Source organism: Aedes albopictus, chromosome 2, assembly GCF_035046485.1.
Source record: "Aedes albopictus strain Foshan chromosome 2, AalbF5, whole genome shotgun sequence".
NCBI lineage: Eukaryota > Metazoa > Arthropoda > Insecta > Diptera > Culicidae > Aedes > Aedes albopictus.
In genome coordinates this window covers 450374101-450392535 of record NC_085137.1, presented here as the reverse complement: position 1 = coordinate 450392535, position 18435 = coordinate 450374101, and the positions used below count along the sequence as shown (strand labels likewise).

General features: G+C 41.9%; 1 protein-coding gene and 1 non-coding gene across 10 annotated transcripts in view; both read right to left on the bottom strand.

Moving 5' to 3' along the window:
• LOC109419679 (titin) overlaps positions 1–18435 on the bottom strand; it is a 556752-nt gene that overhangs the window by 397877 nt on the left and 140440 nt on the right. For all 9 annotated transcript variants that reach the window (XM_062853862.1, XM_062853867.1, XM_062853868.1 and 6 more), the window contains exons 4-5: positions 13746–13859; positions 165–342 (exon numbers count right to left, since the gene is read on the bottom strand). In XM_062853862.1, coding sequence (XP_062709846.1) covers positions 165–342; positions 13746–13859 — 292 coding nt within the window. The remainder of the gene's footprint in view (positions 1–164; positions 343–13745; positions 13860–18435) is intronic.
• Positions 14516–14588, bottom strand: Trnar-ccu (transfer RNA arginine (anticodon CCU)). The gene has a single exon. It is a non-coding gene; the product is annotated as a tRNA-Arg (tRNA).

Genomic DNA, 18435 nt, shown 5'->3' with positions numbered 1-18435 from the left:
AATAACCGGATCCCGCCCGAAATTAAACCCTTTGGAATACATTCCACCACACCACTGACTGCATTATTGTGACTGTCATCAACCGTCGTCGCGTCGTCCCTCCCGAAACATCAACACGCAAATTGAAACCAAAAGAAGGGAATCAAAAAAAAAGAGCCACTCACCTCCGTCCATGACTTGGAGCAACGTTTTCTGCACCTCCTGGTACAACTGCCGGCAGGACTTGAGCGCCGGTTCCGACTCGCTGGCCCGCACCGTCGTCCGGTTGTCCAGCAGCGCCCGGTGCAGGTTTTCTAGGTCAGCGATCGCTTTATCGTAGGATTTTCGGAATTCCTCAATGCGCTGGAAAAAATACGGGAGAAGAGGGAAGAAAAGAGCGAATCAAGAGAAAAAATCTTAAAATTTATCGCGATAATGAGATGGGCGAGTTTCGGTGCACACTGCATAGCATACACTTTCTGTTATAAAAGGAGAACGCGAATGTTGAAAATAAGCGGAAAGGCACAACAACATCGGAGCATCTCAGGTTGAGTGACAAAAACTTGTCAAACAGTTTTGGAGGAAGTGAGCGAAATAAAAGTGGAGATCATCGTTTCAAAATATGATTGTGACAATATCGGAGACACGAAAAAGCAACGATGAGAGCGCGATAAGTTCAATGAACCAGTTAGAGATTTAATGCAGTGCAACTTTTTCATGAACCGAGAGTTCGTAGATTGGCTTGAATCATAAATTTAGGGCACAACATGTAATTTTGAGGATGGAGTGCGAATTGAAGAAGATTTAAAGCTTAGAAATTAATGCCCTCAGCTGTATGTTCGAGTTCTATAAAATAAATTGGACATTTTAATGCTGTAATTATCTAAGAGTTTATCGAAGAAAAATTTTAAATCTATTAGTTTACTCAACTTATCAAAATCTCACAAATGCTTGAATATGTACTCTTAGAAGTTGGTAGTACAACAAAATTGTCACGACTGAAATTTAGAAAGATACGAAGTCAATGACCATTTTCCTGAAAAATAGCAGTTCATCTTGACTAGGGTTCTAAAAGAGAAAATCTAAATTCAAACTTGATGCTGTTCCAGTGGTCAACAGGTCTCCTCTCCTCAAAGGGCGGGTTGGGCATCGATCGACAGGACACATGATTTATTGCATTTTCACTTCGTAAGCAGACATGCATCCAGCCCCTCGAACACTTGTAGACTGTAGGTAGCTGTAACGTGGCGGTAGATAAGGGGCAACTGTCAGTCGGTGGAGGCTGGATGTGTAGTATGCATGTGCATGGCTGAACAGCATTTATTGCTTGCTATTATCTTCAGAAAGTTATCTCAGGTTTCCTCTCGGATGGTTGGTCTGGTCGGTAGCGACAAACGCGACAGAAAGCATGACGATCGGTGACGGACGTCCAAGACGACGACTGTGTTGTATACGCCCTGTAACTTTCTTCTCTTCCGTTCCAATCAATGTCAAGCCGTTAATGTGACTACTTTGTTACTGCGTGTTTGATCGTGTGTCTGTATGTCGAACTCACAGATCACCTGGTGTTGTAATTTGTTTCCGAGTTGGTTGAAACTTTGTATGATATGATAAACACACGACACATTTTTTTTTTGTCTGTATTAACAAGATTTTTAACCCTAGGCTAGTTCATCTCGGGACCCCCGCTTTACTTCCCTTCCGAAGGAAGAACCCACATTTTGTGAGTATGTCGGGAGTGGGATTCGATCCCAGGTCCTCGGCGTGATAGTCTTGTGTTCTAACCACCACACCAGGTCCGCTCCACGTTCAGATCTTTCTTCAGAGATTCTTCAAAGAAATTTATCCAGAGATTCTTTCAGAAAAAGTTTTATGGATTTTTTTAAATCCTACGCGGATTCCTTCAGAAGTTCTTCCAGGAATCCTTTAGCAATTCGCGCATGTTTTTTACAAGCTGTTTCAGGAATTCCTTCAGGAACTTCACCAGGGGTTCTATTGGAAATCCCCTCGTGAATGTCTCTAGGAATTACTTCAGGGATTCCAGCAGAAATTCCTGCAGGTTTTCCTTTAGAAAATTTCCCTAGATTTTTTTCAGAGATTCCAGTAGAAGTTTTTTTCTGGAATACCTCTGGAAATCCTCCACATATATTTTCTCAGGAATTCCTCCAGGATTTCATTCAATGAAACCTCTAGGAATTAATCCACAAATTGTTTCGATAAATTCCTCCTGAAATTACCAAGCAGTATGAATTTCTCAAACGATGTGTTCAGCAACCTTTATAGAAGTTTATCCAAGTGTTTCTCCACATATTCCCATGGGCGTAGCCAGAGGGGGGCCATGATTTTTTTTTATTCGAGCCAACCTAAGATTATGAATAATTCAGAGTTCTACAAAAAATATCTCAAACAAGATATAAACTATTCTAATAATTTAGGATTTTATCCATAATTATCACACTTTTTTTCTCTCAAAAACCACAAGAAATTTTGACACATATTTCTCAAAGAACACCACTCCAATCTTATCATTAAACTTTACCAAGTCACAAGCTTGGTTGAATAACTAACTTTGTAATTTTTATACATGGAATGCAAAAACTACAATCTAAATTTTCCGGATATGCCAGAACCGTAACTGGTAGGGTAATAAAAGGACTCTCTAGAACCATATGCTGCTATGGAGTTTAGTAGCTCAAAATTCACAATTTTTCACTAGTGCATATTAAATTTACACAAAGTCATCAAATCAGATCGGTCAGACTAAGGCCTGAGTGGCCTTTGCTGTACATAGCAGCCGTCTCCATTCTACTCGGTCCATGGCTGTGTGTCTCCAGTTCTGCACTCTGCGAAGGGTGCGCAAATCGTCCTTCACTTGATCGACCCACCTAGCTAGCTGCGCTCCACGTCTTCTTGTACCGGTCGAATGTCTCTCGAGAACCATTTTAGTCGGGTTGCTATCCAACATCCTGATGACGTGACTCGTCCACCGTAGCCTTCCGATTTTCGTAGTGTGGACGATGGTTGGTTCTCTCAGCAGCTCGTGGTTCATTGACCTTCTCCAAGTCCCGTCTTATATCTGCACTCCGCCGTAGATGGTACGCAACACCTTCCGTTCGAAAACTCCAAGGGCGCGTTGATCCTCTGCCCGTAGAGTTCATGCTTCGTGCCCATACCGGTCTAATCAGCGTCTTGTAGATAGTTAACTTTATGTGACGGTGAACTTTGTTCGATCGTAGAGTTCTGCGGAGTCCAAAGTCAGCTCGATTTCCTGCCACAATGCGCTTCTGAATTTCTCTGCTGGTGTCGTTGTCGGCGGTCACCAGTGAGCCCAAGTACACGAATTCTTCAACCGCCTCGATTTCATCACCGGTGATAGAAAATCGGGGTGGCGGGCGCGGTGGTTCCTCCCTGGAGCCCTTTTCCATCATGTACTTTGTCTTCGATACATTAATGACCAGTCCGATTTACCTGGCTTCACTCTTTAGTCGGATGTACGTTTCCGCCATCGTCTCAAATTTACGAGCAATAATATCAATATCATCGGCGAAACCAAGCAGCTGAACGGACTTCGTGAAAATCGTTCCACTTATGTTTATCCCCGCTCTCCTAATTACACCCTCTAAAGCAATGCTGAAGAGCAAGCACGAAAGACCATCACCTTGCCGTAACCCTCTGCGAGATTCGAAGGGACTCGAGAGTGTCCCTGATACTCGAACTACGCACATCACTCGATCCATCGTCGCCTTCATCAACCGTGTCAGTTTATCCGGGAATCCGTATTCGTGCATAATCTGCCATAGCTGTTCTCGATCGATTGTATCATACGTCGATTTGAAATCGATGAACAAGTGATGTGTGGTCACGTTGTATTCGCGTCATTTCTACAACACCTGACGGATGGCGAACATCTGGTCCGTTGCAGCGCGTTCACCCATGAATTCAGCCTGATATTCTCCCACGAACTCTCTTGCAATCGATGATGGACGGCAGCATAAAATTTGAGAGAGTACATTGTAGGCAGCGCTCAGTAGTGTAATCGCGCGGTAGTTCCCGCAATCCAACGATTCCTTCCATCCATTCCTCTGGCCATACTACCTCTTCCCAAATCTTGGTAATGACCCAGTGTAGTGCGCTCACCAGTGCTTCTCCCCCATATTTTAGAAGCTCGCTTGGTAGTTGATCTGCTCCAGCGACTGTTGTTTTTCAACCGGCCAACCTTCTCCTCAATCTCCTGTAAGTGACGGGCTGGAAATCTTTCGTCCTGCGCACGTAGTCCTAGATCTGTTACAACGCCACCTTTGGTGCTTGCTCTCGGTCACCTCACGCTCGCTCATGAGAAGATTTCCGTGATTGTCTCGGTGCATGTCGGCTTGTGGCACAAAGTCTCTGCGCGAGCTGTTCAGCTTCTCGTAGAATTTCCATGAGTCCTTATCGCGGTACAGTTCTTCCATCGCTTCGTGATATCATTCTTCCTGCTGGCGCTCATTCCTCCGGAAGACTGAGATCTGTCTGTTCTGCGCCTGTATATAACGCGCCTCATTCGCCCTCGTACGGTGCTGCAACATTCTCGCACATGTTGCCTTCTTCTCCCTTCAGGGAATTTCTTAAAAATAACTCTATGAATGCCTTCAGTTATTTCTCCGGGAACTACTGAAACAATCAATCCATGACTTCCGCCGGGGATTTCTCCAGAATTCCTCTATAGATTTTTTTTTTGTAGGACTTGCTTTATGAATTTCCAGAGAAATTCTCCTCATCATGGTATCCAAATAGGAACATCTTTTGATACTGATTCAGGAATTTCTCTTTCGATTTGTTTTGAAATTATCCTGTAAAAATGTCTTGAAGAATTTATCCTGGAAATCATGTTAGCATTTCTCAAAATATTTCTGCCACGATTCCTCAAAGAATTCCTCCAGATATTTCCCAGAACTTTTTTCTTCCAGAGTTCTTCATGAATTTATCCAGGAATTTCATCTGGAAGCCTTGAAATGGTTGATTCACAGATTTCCTCCCATAAAACATCAGAAATTACTCAAAGCATTTCTAGAAATTCCTTTAGGAATGCATATAGTGATTTATCCGGGAAATGCAAAAGGGATTCCTTTTGAAATTACTCAAGAGATTTATCCGAAAACTCCTGTAGATGATTCTACAGAAATTTCTTACGGGGCTTCTTCAGGAATCTCTTATGTTTTCACCCTGTGATTTAACCCTCGAGCAGTCACGCCTTCGATCACCTTCAGCGACACCACACTCATGCTGTATACCTCAAGCGTGCATTTGTCATGGTGAGCACACGACGCTACCATTCCCGGACTAAAAACAAAATCTGAGAAACAATTTTCGCTTCGATTGTCGATCAAATGTTGATTCATTTTCATTTATTGACAGCTAAAACTGGGATCACAGCTAAAGCCGTACTAATCGGTTCTAATTTCGTTGCCGTTCACTGTCTTCTGCAGACTACAATTGCTATGAGCTACGAGCAGACTGGAACATAGCCTGTCATGATGTCATGACAACAACCATATAAAAGTTTTGCTGTAAAATGCAAACACAGCTTCTAAGGGGATTTAGAGGAAATTAAGAGGGGGGGGGGGGGGGGAATTTCAAGGCGTTTAAGGGTTTCAAGTGATATCATGGATATATATGCGATGGAGCGTCTTTGAAACCCCTTGCAACCCCATGAGAACCTCTGGAACGCTTCTGACACTCCCTGAAATCCGATGGAACACCCTGGAACGTCCTTGACAGCCCTTTTGGAACCCCTTAAAGCCCCTGGAAATACCTCTTGGGTCCCCTGAAACCGTCGCTGAACATCGCTGAAACTGGAATACCTCATAAACTCCTTGATAGCCCCTGGAACACCGACAGGACCTCCTGAAACATCTTTGCACACCACTGGAACTTCTTGAAACGCCCTGCAACGAACCTGGAACCTCATTGGCCAGCCCTGGAACACCTCGTGAACGTCACTGAAAACTCTTGAAACCTACTGAAATCCCATAAAACTCCCTGGAACGCCCCCCAAACCCCAATTTGAAAACCACTGGAGCGCTCCTTAAACTTCTGAAATCCACTGGAACAGCCCTGAACTCCATGGAACGCCTTTGAAACTCTTTGACAACCCCTGGTACACTCCAAAAATCCTCTAAAACACACTGGAATGTCCGTAAAATCCCATGAAACCCTCTGTAATCCCCGAAATATCTCAGAACACCACTGACTGAGACCCCTTGAACACCCCTGGAACCCCTCTAAACCGCTCTGAAGCCTCATGGAACGCCCATTAAAACCATGAAACTCCCTGGAAAGTCCTTGAAACCCCTTGAAACCCTCTGGAATACTTCTGGAACGCAATAAGCAAAGCAATAGGACAATTCTGAACAACGGCTGCAAAAAATCCGCAGTATTCAACGAACGTTAGTTTTTGTTTTTATCTTTTCACGGAACCGCTTTGGATGTTGAAGCCTCTATCCTTCACAATTGGAGGTGAAAAGAGAACAATAATTTTCACATCACTCACATCGGGATGGCGACAGCGTTCAACAGCAGGAATTTCTCTGTCATCGGCACCCAGAAAAGAAAATTCCTCATATTTGTTTATGGGTTAGTCACCAGTGTTGGTAAACTCACACTTAAAGCACACTCCCCTGCGTGAGCAAAATCGCGCGCGATTCTGAATCATTTTCTCGCGCGCGAGATTTTCACGCAACCCCTCCTGCGTGAGCAAAATCGCGCGCGATTCTGAATCATTTTCTCACGCGCGAGATTTTCACGCAAAATCTCGTTCTCACGAGTCAAGCGCCGAAATCTTATTCGCTTGTAAAACGAATCCAAATCAAATGGAGTACACTAGATTTGTTGTAGTTCTATCATACAATCCTGAAAAGTTTGATGAAAATTATAAGAACGTCAAGAAATAAAACAATGCATGAAATCACTAGTCAACTCATGCATGATTTTTTCTGCGGTGAGTTTAACGAGTCAAGAATCGCGCCTGAAACAACTCAACCATGAGATTTAAAAATTCGAGTTTTTACCAACACTGAGTCACACTCATGCGGCTGGTGCACCAGCCATCAGCGCAGAGCTTCACTTAGGTATGTCAGATCCTCCATTGAATCAGTAGTGTTAAAAAGATATGTACAGAGTACAAATGAGATTTCATAACAGTGTTTTATGTATTGTGGATGGCGATCTAGCATACATTAGAAGCTGTCATCCATACTTGGTTTTCCGGGAAGCTTCAGTGAAAAGAAATAGTGAATTAGACGTATGGTTCATACTAGGTAAACCATTTCTCCTAGCATAATAGGTAAAATATGCATATACCATGGTATAGGCCAGAGCAGTTGGATGAATTTGGATAAAAAAAATGCAAAAGCGACAAAAGTTTCTTCATCCTTAATAATCGTAGGTAAAACAGATCCACTGGCCTATGGACCAATACGTGTTCATACGTTTGTGTTTCGAGCGGTGCCGTGTTATATAGTTAGCTATGGAAACAAGTTCATTTCTCGTAAAAGCGACTCCACTCATTCATCAAAATTGAGAACTCATGCTTAGACCATGGTGCAGTCATTACCTCCACAAATTAGCTGAGTATTTATGCGTTCACTTTCAAGTATCTCACAGGGGACTGTTCATAAACCACGTGGACTTCTTGGGGGTAGGGGGCTAGCCAAAGTCTACGCTCCATACAAATTTTAAAATGTTTGTATGGACAAAAGTCTACGATGGGGGAGGGGGGGGGTCTAAGATGACCAAATTTTGGTCTACGTGGTTTATGAACGGTCCCCAGCGGAGCTGAAAATGAATGCCAAAAACATTCAGTTCAGCAATTTAATGAGATTGTTTTAGCACTGCTGTGAACTTTTCTTCGTTATTTTGATACAGGCGTCTCAATAATACAGAAAAGAATTATCACAGACAAACAGACGTAACACTCTCCAAAGCGGCTTGGCACGTGCATTTAACGATCAAATCAAATTTCACTTGATTTCCGCGATCCTTCCACCAGAGGCGCTAATATTCGATCGCTCTGACGTTCGCAAGTGTACACGTGGCTGAAAGATGCAAACGAAAATGACTGGCGATTGCTGTAGTAGTGTGGGTGTTGTAGGGTTCATACCAGCATCAATTTGTAGGGTTTGTATTAAGTGTGTAATAAATGCCGATAGGGTTGTTATGCATGAGCGTGTAGTGTGTGACAGGAGGTGTGTGTTTTGGGAGAGCGATGGGATCGAAGAACTGGAGACGGTGCGCGTAATCAGTGGTCTCGAATCCGGGTAAGTTTGGCCGCTGCGGATGTCCTTCCCGACTGGGACCCTACATCTGGCGACGAGGATGGGATGGACATTCGCATTTGCGGTGGGTGCATTTTTTTGTGAGTCGGTTTGCAGTTGATTTGTTTTGGGTTTTGGTTCGCAGGGAAGGTTTTTAGCAAATGATGAAACAGAAAGAGGTGGCAACAATTTGCTCGACAATTTGTGATGTTTGCAGTGTGAGTATGTTGGAGGATTGGGTGATTAATGACGTCACTGTTTTGTGACCGTGGCGGGTCGTCGGTCTTGAGGACAATTTTGATCGTGGCGGGGAGCCGATCAAAACAACAGTTGTGACCGTTGCGGGTGCCGGTCAAAGATGATCGTGGCGGGAGCCGATCAAAACAACAGTTGTGACCGTTGCGGGTGCCGGTCAAAGATGATCGTGGCGGGAGCCGATCAAAACAACAGTTGTGACCGTTGCGGGTGCCGGTCAAAGCTCAAAGATGATCGTGGCGGGAGCCGATCAAAAGAATTGTGACCGTTGCGGGTTGCCGGTCAAAAGATGGTCGTGGCGGGTTGCCGATCATAGAAGAAGATGTGACCGTAGCGGGTTGCCGGTCAAAATAAAAAAATTGAAGCCGTAGTCAGTGGGTTCCTGGTTGATGAATATACAGTGGATGAGTAGTTTGCACGTGGATGGGAAAAAGGTAATGTGCTCTTCTATGTATCATGTCTTCACAGATAATGCAAACGAGGTTCTTGAGAACTAACTAATCATTCCATGGTTTAGGAACACCTTAAAGAGGGCAGTATACCTTGATGATTTCGGAGGGGTGGTTTGGCTCATGATTGTATTTGTGTCGCCGAACTATATTGTCGATGTGAATACTGCATGGATTCCCCGAGGGATACTTCGCTAGCGATTAGCCTCGAGGGTCACGACTTCGATCCGATTAGCGAAGCTGAATTTCAGCAAAAGAATGGGAGAGGAAGCGGAGCTCTGCTGCCCACCCTCTACGCAAGAGCTGATAAGAAATCTGCAAGCAAGCGTTGAGATGGAACCTCGGATGGAACATAGCAGAACATCGCTAAAGAGCTAGGCCCAGTACTCGATGGAAATTTGACCAGGTCATAGGTTGGGGCAATGGCAAGGAGTCGAAAGATGGAGATCTTTCCCGTTGGCCTTTGTGTTAACGTGGGCGCACTGTATTGAAAATAGTAACTAGAAAGATATAACTTTGACAATTGAGCGAACAGGCTGCTTGCTAGTGAGACAATTTCTCGTGGCTTGCAGGAATCTGGAAGCAGCTGTCTAGGCTTATACTTGGAAACAAAGTAGTGTTTTCGAGAGTCATCTTAAGGCAAGAGAAATCCGGAAATTAATTGTTTATTCTACATTTTGTAAAGGCTTCTGGTCTAGCTTCTGGTATAGAAGAAGAACTTCTCATTAGTTTCGGATTTGTTAAGGAATAGTTGATTGACACAGTTACAGGTATTTGAAGTTAGATAATTTGATCAGTGAGTTCCATTAAGGGGAGAGTCAGTAAAGACGAAATGTGCTCTTGACGCAGGAGTCAGAAAAACTTATTTTCATGGCAACTCTGCCAGATTGGTAATATGCTCAAATTCGATTTTAACGAAGGATAAATAACACGTGGGTATGCAATAAAAAAATGGGGGTTGTTAAGTACCTTAAAAAAAATCATATTTTGTGGAACAAATTCAAGTTCACTACCATTCATTTTATGGTGTTTTATTATTGAAATCTCTGGTGCTATTGATAGTACACGTATTGCAGTTCCAGTACGGTTTTTCAGCAGGAAAATAGATAATTATATGATTTGTTGTTCAACAATAGAATTTATTTTAACTCGATGGTAGTATTTAATTATGTAATTGGAAATTTTGTCGGGGTACACACGAGGTATACGAGGTGGTGAATATTGTGTACCCAAACTTGGATTTCAGAACAACATGATTATTGTCACTCCTTAGTCTTTTGGATCGGTCTATGATATCAATGCTAGAAATTTTAAAGTAAAGCGCTGTTTGCAGATCAGAAGGAATTTCTCAGCCTATCTTGATGCATGGGAAATTCCTTGCCTGAATCGCTCAAGAAACCGGGTTTTCTTCGATCGCAGTACGCAGTAGCAAAGAAATGACAGTTCAAATGACAGTCACCAAAGAAAGTTTCTGCCAGGAATCACTCAAGAAGTTTCTTGAGCGATTCCTTTCGAACTCGAAACTGCGCTTAAGTAGGATGAGACGAGTCCAAATTGACGAAGTTCGGTTTTGGTTACCTTTTTGGTCTGGATTGGATATCAATGATGTAATCAGAGTGAGTTGTTGAGGGTCTTGAAGTACATAAGCTGGCTGCTGGAGTAGAAATGAAAATGTCATAAATTTTGTATGACCAGTGATGCTTCCTTGTGTTTTTGGAAATGATGTAGATTTATATGACCGGTTGAGTGGAATAAATGATGATAGCCTGAGTGAAGCCTAATAGGCAGTGTACGCAGAATATGCCACCGCAAGCGAAAAATAGGCAACAAAGAAAGCACGGCAACAACGTTTTGTTTTCTCGTTAGCAGATAATGACAAAATCACTCCCGAGTTTGTTCACAACAAAAACGGTAGCAATATTTGTCTCGTTCTATTCACTTCGTGATTTTCGCATTGTTTTACAACTGAAACTCAACTCTGAGGTTTGCAATAGTCCTATTTCGTCCAAATGCTTATGAATTCGATAATGTGAGTCGAAAGTTTCAGCAGAAAAGCCGGAATATCGGCACACACACGGCAAGCGATGTTTGTTTTATTGCTCTCATCGCCTGACATGCGTTTGTTGCGAAGCGCCTTTGTTACCGACATGCACCGCTTAGGACAAAGCGTTTGTTTTTCGGCGTGATCCGTTTTTCGTACCCTGCTAATAGGTCATTGGGCATGTTGTTGTACAGAGGTTCTTTTGAGGCTTATCTCTTCTGTGACAGTAGAGTAGTTTTACATGCGGATTTTTGATTTTTGTGGTGTTCCGTGGAATTGTGTATATCTGTCAAGAGGTGGGAGTACAAAGTCTCAATTTATTCAATATTTTCCGGTGAAGTTTGTGTGGTCTTACATAGTAATTTGTTTATCGACTAGACAAGTACACTCAAAGGCTCCTGCTTACTTATTATCCAATGGATATTATCATACAGAGAGGTTTATTGAGTGTTACGAGGAGTGTTATCCATTGACAAAAATGGGTGGATCCGAGAAGTATGATTTGAAAAAGATGATTTGAGAAACTGCTCACTCACTGCTGGGAACAGTCTAAAAAGGGAATAGGGGCTGTCCATAAACCACGTGGTCATTTTTTTGGGACTTCTTAACCCCACCCCACCCCCCGCGTGGTCATTTGTTCATACAAAATTTTTTATTCGTCCATACAAAATGCTTAGTGACGGTACCCCCCCCCCCCCCCCCCACATGACCACGTGGTTTATGGACAGCCCCATAGTTCTGGCGTTCAGTTTGAATAGGTCGAATCTACATAGGTATCACAGCAAACTTAGGATCTATTAAAATCGAGCGTCTGAGTTCATGTAGTTTCTGAAATTAAATTTGGATGGTTTATTAAATACAAAATTATGTGTTGAAGTAGATGACATAATATATTCTGGCCAGCTGTTTGTATGTACGAGTTCGAGTGGGGAATAGCTTATGCAGAACTTATTTTTATGAATTTAATGAGTTTCTACCAATATGTTGGGTATGTGCGGATAGTTATCACCGCTGATTGCGCTGATGTGCTTAATGTGACAGCTTGATAATGAGTCTACGTTTAGATAAACTTGCTATGCTCTGAAAGAAAATGTTTTTGGTGATTTAAGTTGTGAGGATCTAAGGTTGACTCAGAAGATGATCTGATCTAAAGAAGCGACCAGATGCTAAAAAAAATGTATAAACACAATCAGATTTTTGTGTTTTGAAAAGTTTATGTTGTATACTTTGGGTAGGGTTTTGCAAATGCGTATAGTTATGGAAGAAATTTGACAGAAAATTCATGAGAAATTGATCAAATTGCCGCTAACCCAGACGTATCGTACACTATGTGTTCCAGACAGTTCCACGATTTATGCACGTCCGACTAGGTAGAAGTTTGAATTATATTTTCACTTTTCAATAGCAGAATTGTTCATTCAGTAGTTAGGGCACATACAGCGAAATATATGGCAACGGTTCAATAAAAGTGGAGGGAGAGGGTTCACATGGCAAGCATCAGGTGTGGTTGGCTTTTACAAGAAATCGTGGTTTTGTCAATTATGGTGTTCACGTCAACCATGGAATGTTCAGCATATTTGTGAACTAAAAAACAGTTGAAAAAAAATAAATAAAATTATTCTCACAGGGTGGGCAAATGCTATTGGGAAGATGAGTAATCCTGAACCTGTTTATTTAAAGAAGGATGGGGGTGTAGGGTTCATACCAGCATCAATTTGTAGGGTTTGTATTAAGTGTGTAATAAATGCCGATAGGGTTGTTATGCATGAGCGTGTAGTGTGTGACAGCAGGTGTGTGTTTTGGGAGAGCGATGGGATCGAAGAACTGGAGACGGTGCGTGTAATCGGTGGTCTCGAATCCGGGTAAGTTTGGCCGCTGCGGATGTCCTTCCCGACTGGGACCCTACAGGTGTTAGACAAACGTCAAATCAAAATCCATCATGGCCGACAATGTTTCGCGCGGTTATTCCAACAGGTGGCTCTGTGCTCATGAAAATACACCAGGCAAAAGTTTTGATGAATTTCCTCTAAGAATTACGTCTGTTTGTATGTGGAATTATAGTACGCCTTAACCCCGTTTTACGTCCACAATAAAAAAAAAACCTTACGCCGAGATAAGGAACAAACTTTTCTTCTTCTTTATGGCACTACGTTCCCCATTGTAACTCGACCTGTACTTAGTGTTCTTTAACCGGCCCGTGTACAGAAAAGGTAAAAAGAGAGGGGTTTTTCCTAATTTTGGCGAAGGGCGGAGGGGCTTCTAGTGTATGGAACATCGGCAATCATAGGAGATTAACTCTTAAAACTCCCGTCTCTTTTTTCACGGGCTTGATTTTTGAGCATTTTCACAGTTATGAATTGTAGTGCTTTCTTGTTTATACACACTTAATTTTGATTACCGAGTTCGGTAATTTTTTTACGAAATTAAAACTGTTGAGCACTGAACTCGTTCAGCAAAAAAGCATTGTTTACCTTTTCCATACGATTTTGACTGAACCTCAGTAAAATCGATTACCGAAACTACCGAGATACTGCTGTTATAATCTCGTCAAAAAAGTACCGAACAGGCAATTCAGAAATAAGTGTGTACAGTTTAGAGAATCTCCCCAATATAATTATCTCGCTTCCAGCTGGGTTAACTATCGAATTGTTAATGTCAAAAGATGCGCTTTGTTATAGATCAAAGTTATGACAGAAACATCTTGAATAAATTAAATAAACCCAAACTTACCAATCGATTCTGTATCCACTGGTCGTGATTGTATGCAGCGGTGCCACCAAGCTCATCGGGCAACTCACTCAACTCGAAGTGCTTGACGAGACGCGATTTCGATATCACCAACGGCTAAAAAAGAGAGAAGCGAAAATCACAGATTAGGAACAAGAACGCACTATACAATCAACCCAAACACTTCAAACGACCAACGAGAGGCGACACTCGTAAAACAAAAATGAAACCGTGACACTTTCTACAGATGAGGGCGATAACAAGTCAAGGCGCGCGCATCACTCCACCCAGCTATCCGATTTATGACTTTTCTGGTGAACCGATTCATCATCTTTCAGGTATAAAGGGACGCCACCCAAAAACATAAAGCAATCTCAAATCAATTTGAATGAATATAGGGTATGTGTGCCATCAGTAATCTCACGCTCCCATATTCATCCTATTCGAAGACAAGCGATTACGGCACCGATTGATTCCGTTCTTTTTGATTCATGGGTGCTCACTTCTAACAGAAAATACAAAAATAAGAAACAAAACAAACAGCGCTTCAATCCCTTGTTTTTCGTAAGATGAAAATGCGAGCCACATGCTTAATAAGGGAACCAATACCCTATGATAGGTAAATCAATGATGCGGTGCTAAAGCTAAAGAAACCATAAAACATTCCATTAGAGAAGAGAAAACAGTGATGAACATCTTCCACATGTTTGATAACATTCCACTCCACGCGCGCACATATCTCAAGTCAGTAAAAAAAATGATTCGGAGAGATTTACCCCAGATGGGACTCGAACCCACAATCCCCGGCTTAGGAGGCCGGTGCCTTCTCCATTAGGCCACTGGGGCAACGGTGCGAAGGCGGGTGCTCGCATGCGATCGCTCTCCTTTGGGCGGCTCGTTTTCATTCTGGCGATGATGACGCGACGACGACGGTGCGGTGGGAAAAGAATCACAACTTCACACACCCAGCATGCGCCGCTCGTTCGAACTTTTGGCAGTTTTCGATTTTCGTTTGTGTTGACCTTCGGGGGTTGATTGGTAGCGGAGTGGCGATATCAGATGCTCTAATCTCCAAATTAATTGTGTTATTAACAACGGCGGGGCGAGATGGCTTAATAGAACTCGTTTTTATATCAGTGGGACAAATAAGATTAGAAAATCACTCAATAAGTAGTAAATACCTAGATTGAGTAGGGAATCAGTAGCGTAAACACGTGCGTGTAGCACGTCACACTTGTGTACGAAGTGTTGAACAGCGTGTTTACATTTGAGACTGCTGTTTATCGGACGGTGTGATGTATGCTGTTCGCGCCATACCGGTAGATACTGAAGAAAGACTGGTGAACTGACTGATAAACAGAAACAGCGGCGAAAGAAGCAATCAGTTTTGAATGTTCACACGCGTGCGAATCTGAGAAATCAAGCTGTTACATTGATGGTGGTTTATCTGTACCGTCAGAAGGGGCGGCATTGCGTCCACCAAACGGTAACTCATTATAAGTTATAATTTATAAGTTAGTTATAATTTATAACCGTTTCTAAACTATTGAAGATATACTTGCAGTGGATGCGTGGACGCCTTGCATCAAAACATGACGGATAGATCATTTTCACTCCAACTGACGGTTCTTATGGATCGCTACTACCGTCCAGCCGGTGCCGGCCAGCGGCGCGGAGCTTCGCAAATTGATGCAAATGCAATAATTATAGCATCAGTGGTGGTGACCGCCACGGCCGGCGGGGGTTCGCTTGAATCACAAAAATTTGAGCAGATCTGCCGCTTTTGCTGCCGCTGTACTGCAAGCGAGTTTTGATCACTGCAGCAATTCCGCGAATGATAAACCTATGATGAATGGTTTCATTTGGTTCGAGTTGTTATTGAAACTAGGTCAATAGATATAGAAACCCAAGTAACCAGTAAGCATTTAAAATAGCATTCCTTCAGCATTATAGTAGCCTCTACGACAAGGCGTTTAATGCTAATTAGCCTATAGTGCTACTTCACAGCAGGTTTTGGCAAAATAACGGGCTGTCTTAGTGCTATCCCTTCAGGAACGTCGTAATGAAATGTCAAAGAAGCGTAACGCCTCGTCGAGAAAAAAAAAACAAAAATAGATTGACGTCTGCCTCTCGTTCTCTGAGCGTGCTTCCCCGCTTCATCGTCCTTCCATATTCTAGCCGGTGCTAGGTGGTACTTTTTTTGCTGATTTTTGTAGTGATGTAGGTTTGAACTTACGATCCGGAGATTGATTAATCATATCTGCTTCGGATTCTGTTGCTCCTGATCCACGATGCTAAAGCTGTCCCGGTGGCGTGCGTTGATTTAATCGCCAATATAAAGAATGATTCGATAACAGCTTCAGATTCAACATCCAAAACTTGTTTTCATTGAGATATTTCATTGTGGTAGAGCATTACGATCCCTTCTTTTAAATATCTGTGGAATAAGATTGTTTCTTCTCTCTTTCAAACAATCCTATGATCCACCAAAGCATCCACCTATTCGGCACATATTTTCCGACGAAATGATAAATAATTAGTGATTTTTTGATGGACAAGTTCCCAATCCAATCAAGCTGTCGTAATGTTTTCTTTGGTGCTTTTGGATGAGTAGGGGAAAATGAAGAAACAAATAAGATACACAAATTTGTAAACAGAAGCATAGGCTCTGTAAGAGAGAGAGACAAAATGTGTTGCCAAATGCGTAACATATCTCCCAACCTTTTTGCTCCTAGCATTTAAGAGCAGTTGAAAAGCATTCTGTATGCTCCCAAGTGAAAACACTTCAAGCAGTTGAAATGCTAATTACCAGCCGAAAGCTTTTGAGCAGCACAGCTTATGCTAACTCAAGGCAGCTATGCATTCGAACTGCTTATGTAGGGCAGCAAGCAGTTGAAATGCGTGATACGGGCTGATACACGGCTTATTCAAATGCTTAGTGGTTACCTGGGAACAACGGGGTCATTGCCCTAGTGAACTTGAGGTAGAATTGTCTATGAATATATTCTTCATTACACCAACAAAGCTAGCCATGAAAATGTTTGAAACTTCTCAGGTCATTTCGACAAAGCACACACATGCACGAAAAAGACGGATTGGGGACTGCGAAGGTTGATGAGCCGGTAAACACTCTTTCTTCCTACGGGGTTTCTTATGGGAGTATGAGTGAAAAAAGAAGCAAAAAATCTTCCCTCCTTCACTTTCTCACAGAAAAGCACAAACAAAATCATCACCTTCGTAGTCCCCAATACTATATTCTACTTTATCGATCTTGTTTTCGTCCTTTTCATGCTCATGTTACATCTGTCAAAATGACCTGAGAGTTGTCAGCCATTTTGAGGTTAGGTTGTTAGGTGTAATAAAGAATAGCCTGTGTTACTGCTTATTCATTATTTCACAAACGAACCTAACCTAAAAACACAGAGAAACAGACGTCATACTCTATTCGCACGCCATCGATAACTTTTTTAACGATGAATTCAAATATTTGGTAGTTGGCCAATTGGTAACACGCGGCGCTCACATCGTTGTTGCTCCTGTTTGACGTTTGCTCACTACCGCCATCTAGTGGTTGCTCGACCAAGCACAGCATGAATAGTATTGGGTGGTTACGTTTTCGTGACGATGTTTTAAACTGAAATTTGTTTCAAGAGTTACGTCTGTTTCTCTGTGCTAAAAATGACTGACAATTCTCACTCTCAGGTTATATTGCTGAAAATCAATAGTTCAAACAAAATAACAAACGAAATAATTTCTTTTAGCCATTTTGGCCACACTCTGACCCCAACACAATCTGGAATATTTTTGGAATGGTTCTAGATATTACATGGCCACTTGAGTATAATTACGATTGAGGGTAACTTCGAAAAAAAAAACGAATGAAAATTGACGAATTGTCAGCATTTTGCAAAATGAGTTATCGGGAGTCGGGAACGTGAAGTAGAAGGATATTTTCCTTGGCAGTTTTATTGTGATTACTTCGATCATTATTTATAAAAAATTTTATTCTTCTAAAAACTGCTCCAGCAATTTATTTATAAATATTGTCACATTTCATCTGCAAATTTATTTGGAGATTTCATAGGAACTCTTTTTGGCTCGTCGTGCATTTCTTCAGCTTTCTCTCTGTGTTCAGCACTTCCATTGAGAATTTATTTCTCTGGAAACTCCTTAGGTCATTAATTCGGAAATTCCTCAGACAGTTACTTGAGAGATTTTTTGAAAAACCGCAACGATGTATTTTTTGAAAATTTTTCCAGCACTTCGTTCAGAAACCATTCCTGTTTTCTCAAGAAAATTTTCGAAGGAGTAATTTAGATAAGTATCCATTCATTTCTTCAAAAAATCCCCAAGCGATTTCTTATGAAAATCTTTCAAGGAAGCTTTAAAACAATCCTGCTAAGAATTCTTCTGGGAATAGCTTCAGATTTTTTTTTCCAGAGATTCCTTAAGAAATGCTAGCGAAGTTCCCTTTACAATTCTTCTTAAAACTAATCCAAGCACTAGTTCAAGAAAAAAAATGTATTTCCGAAATTGCTCCATGGATTCCTTTGAAAAATTTTCCTGCTGTTCCATTGGTGCCTACAGAAAATCTAAAGCTCAGAATTCCTTTAGAAATGTTTCCAAAGTTTCCTTCAGAAATTCTTCCAGATAATCCTTTTTGATATTCATACAAAGATTTAACAGAATTTTC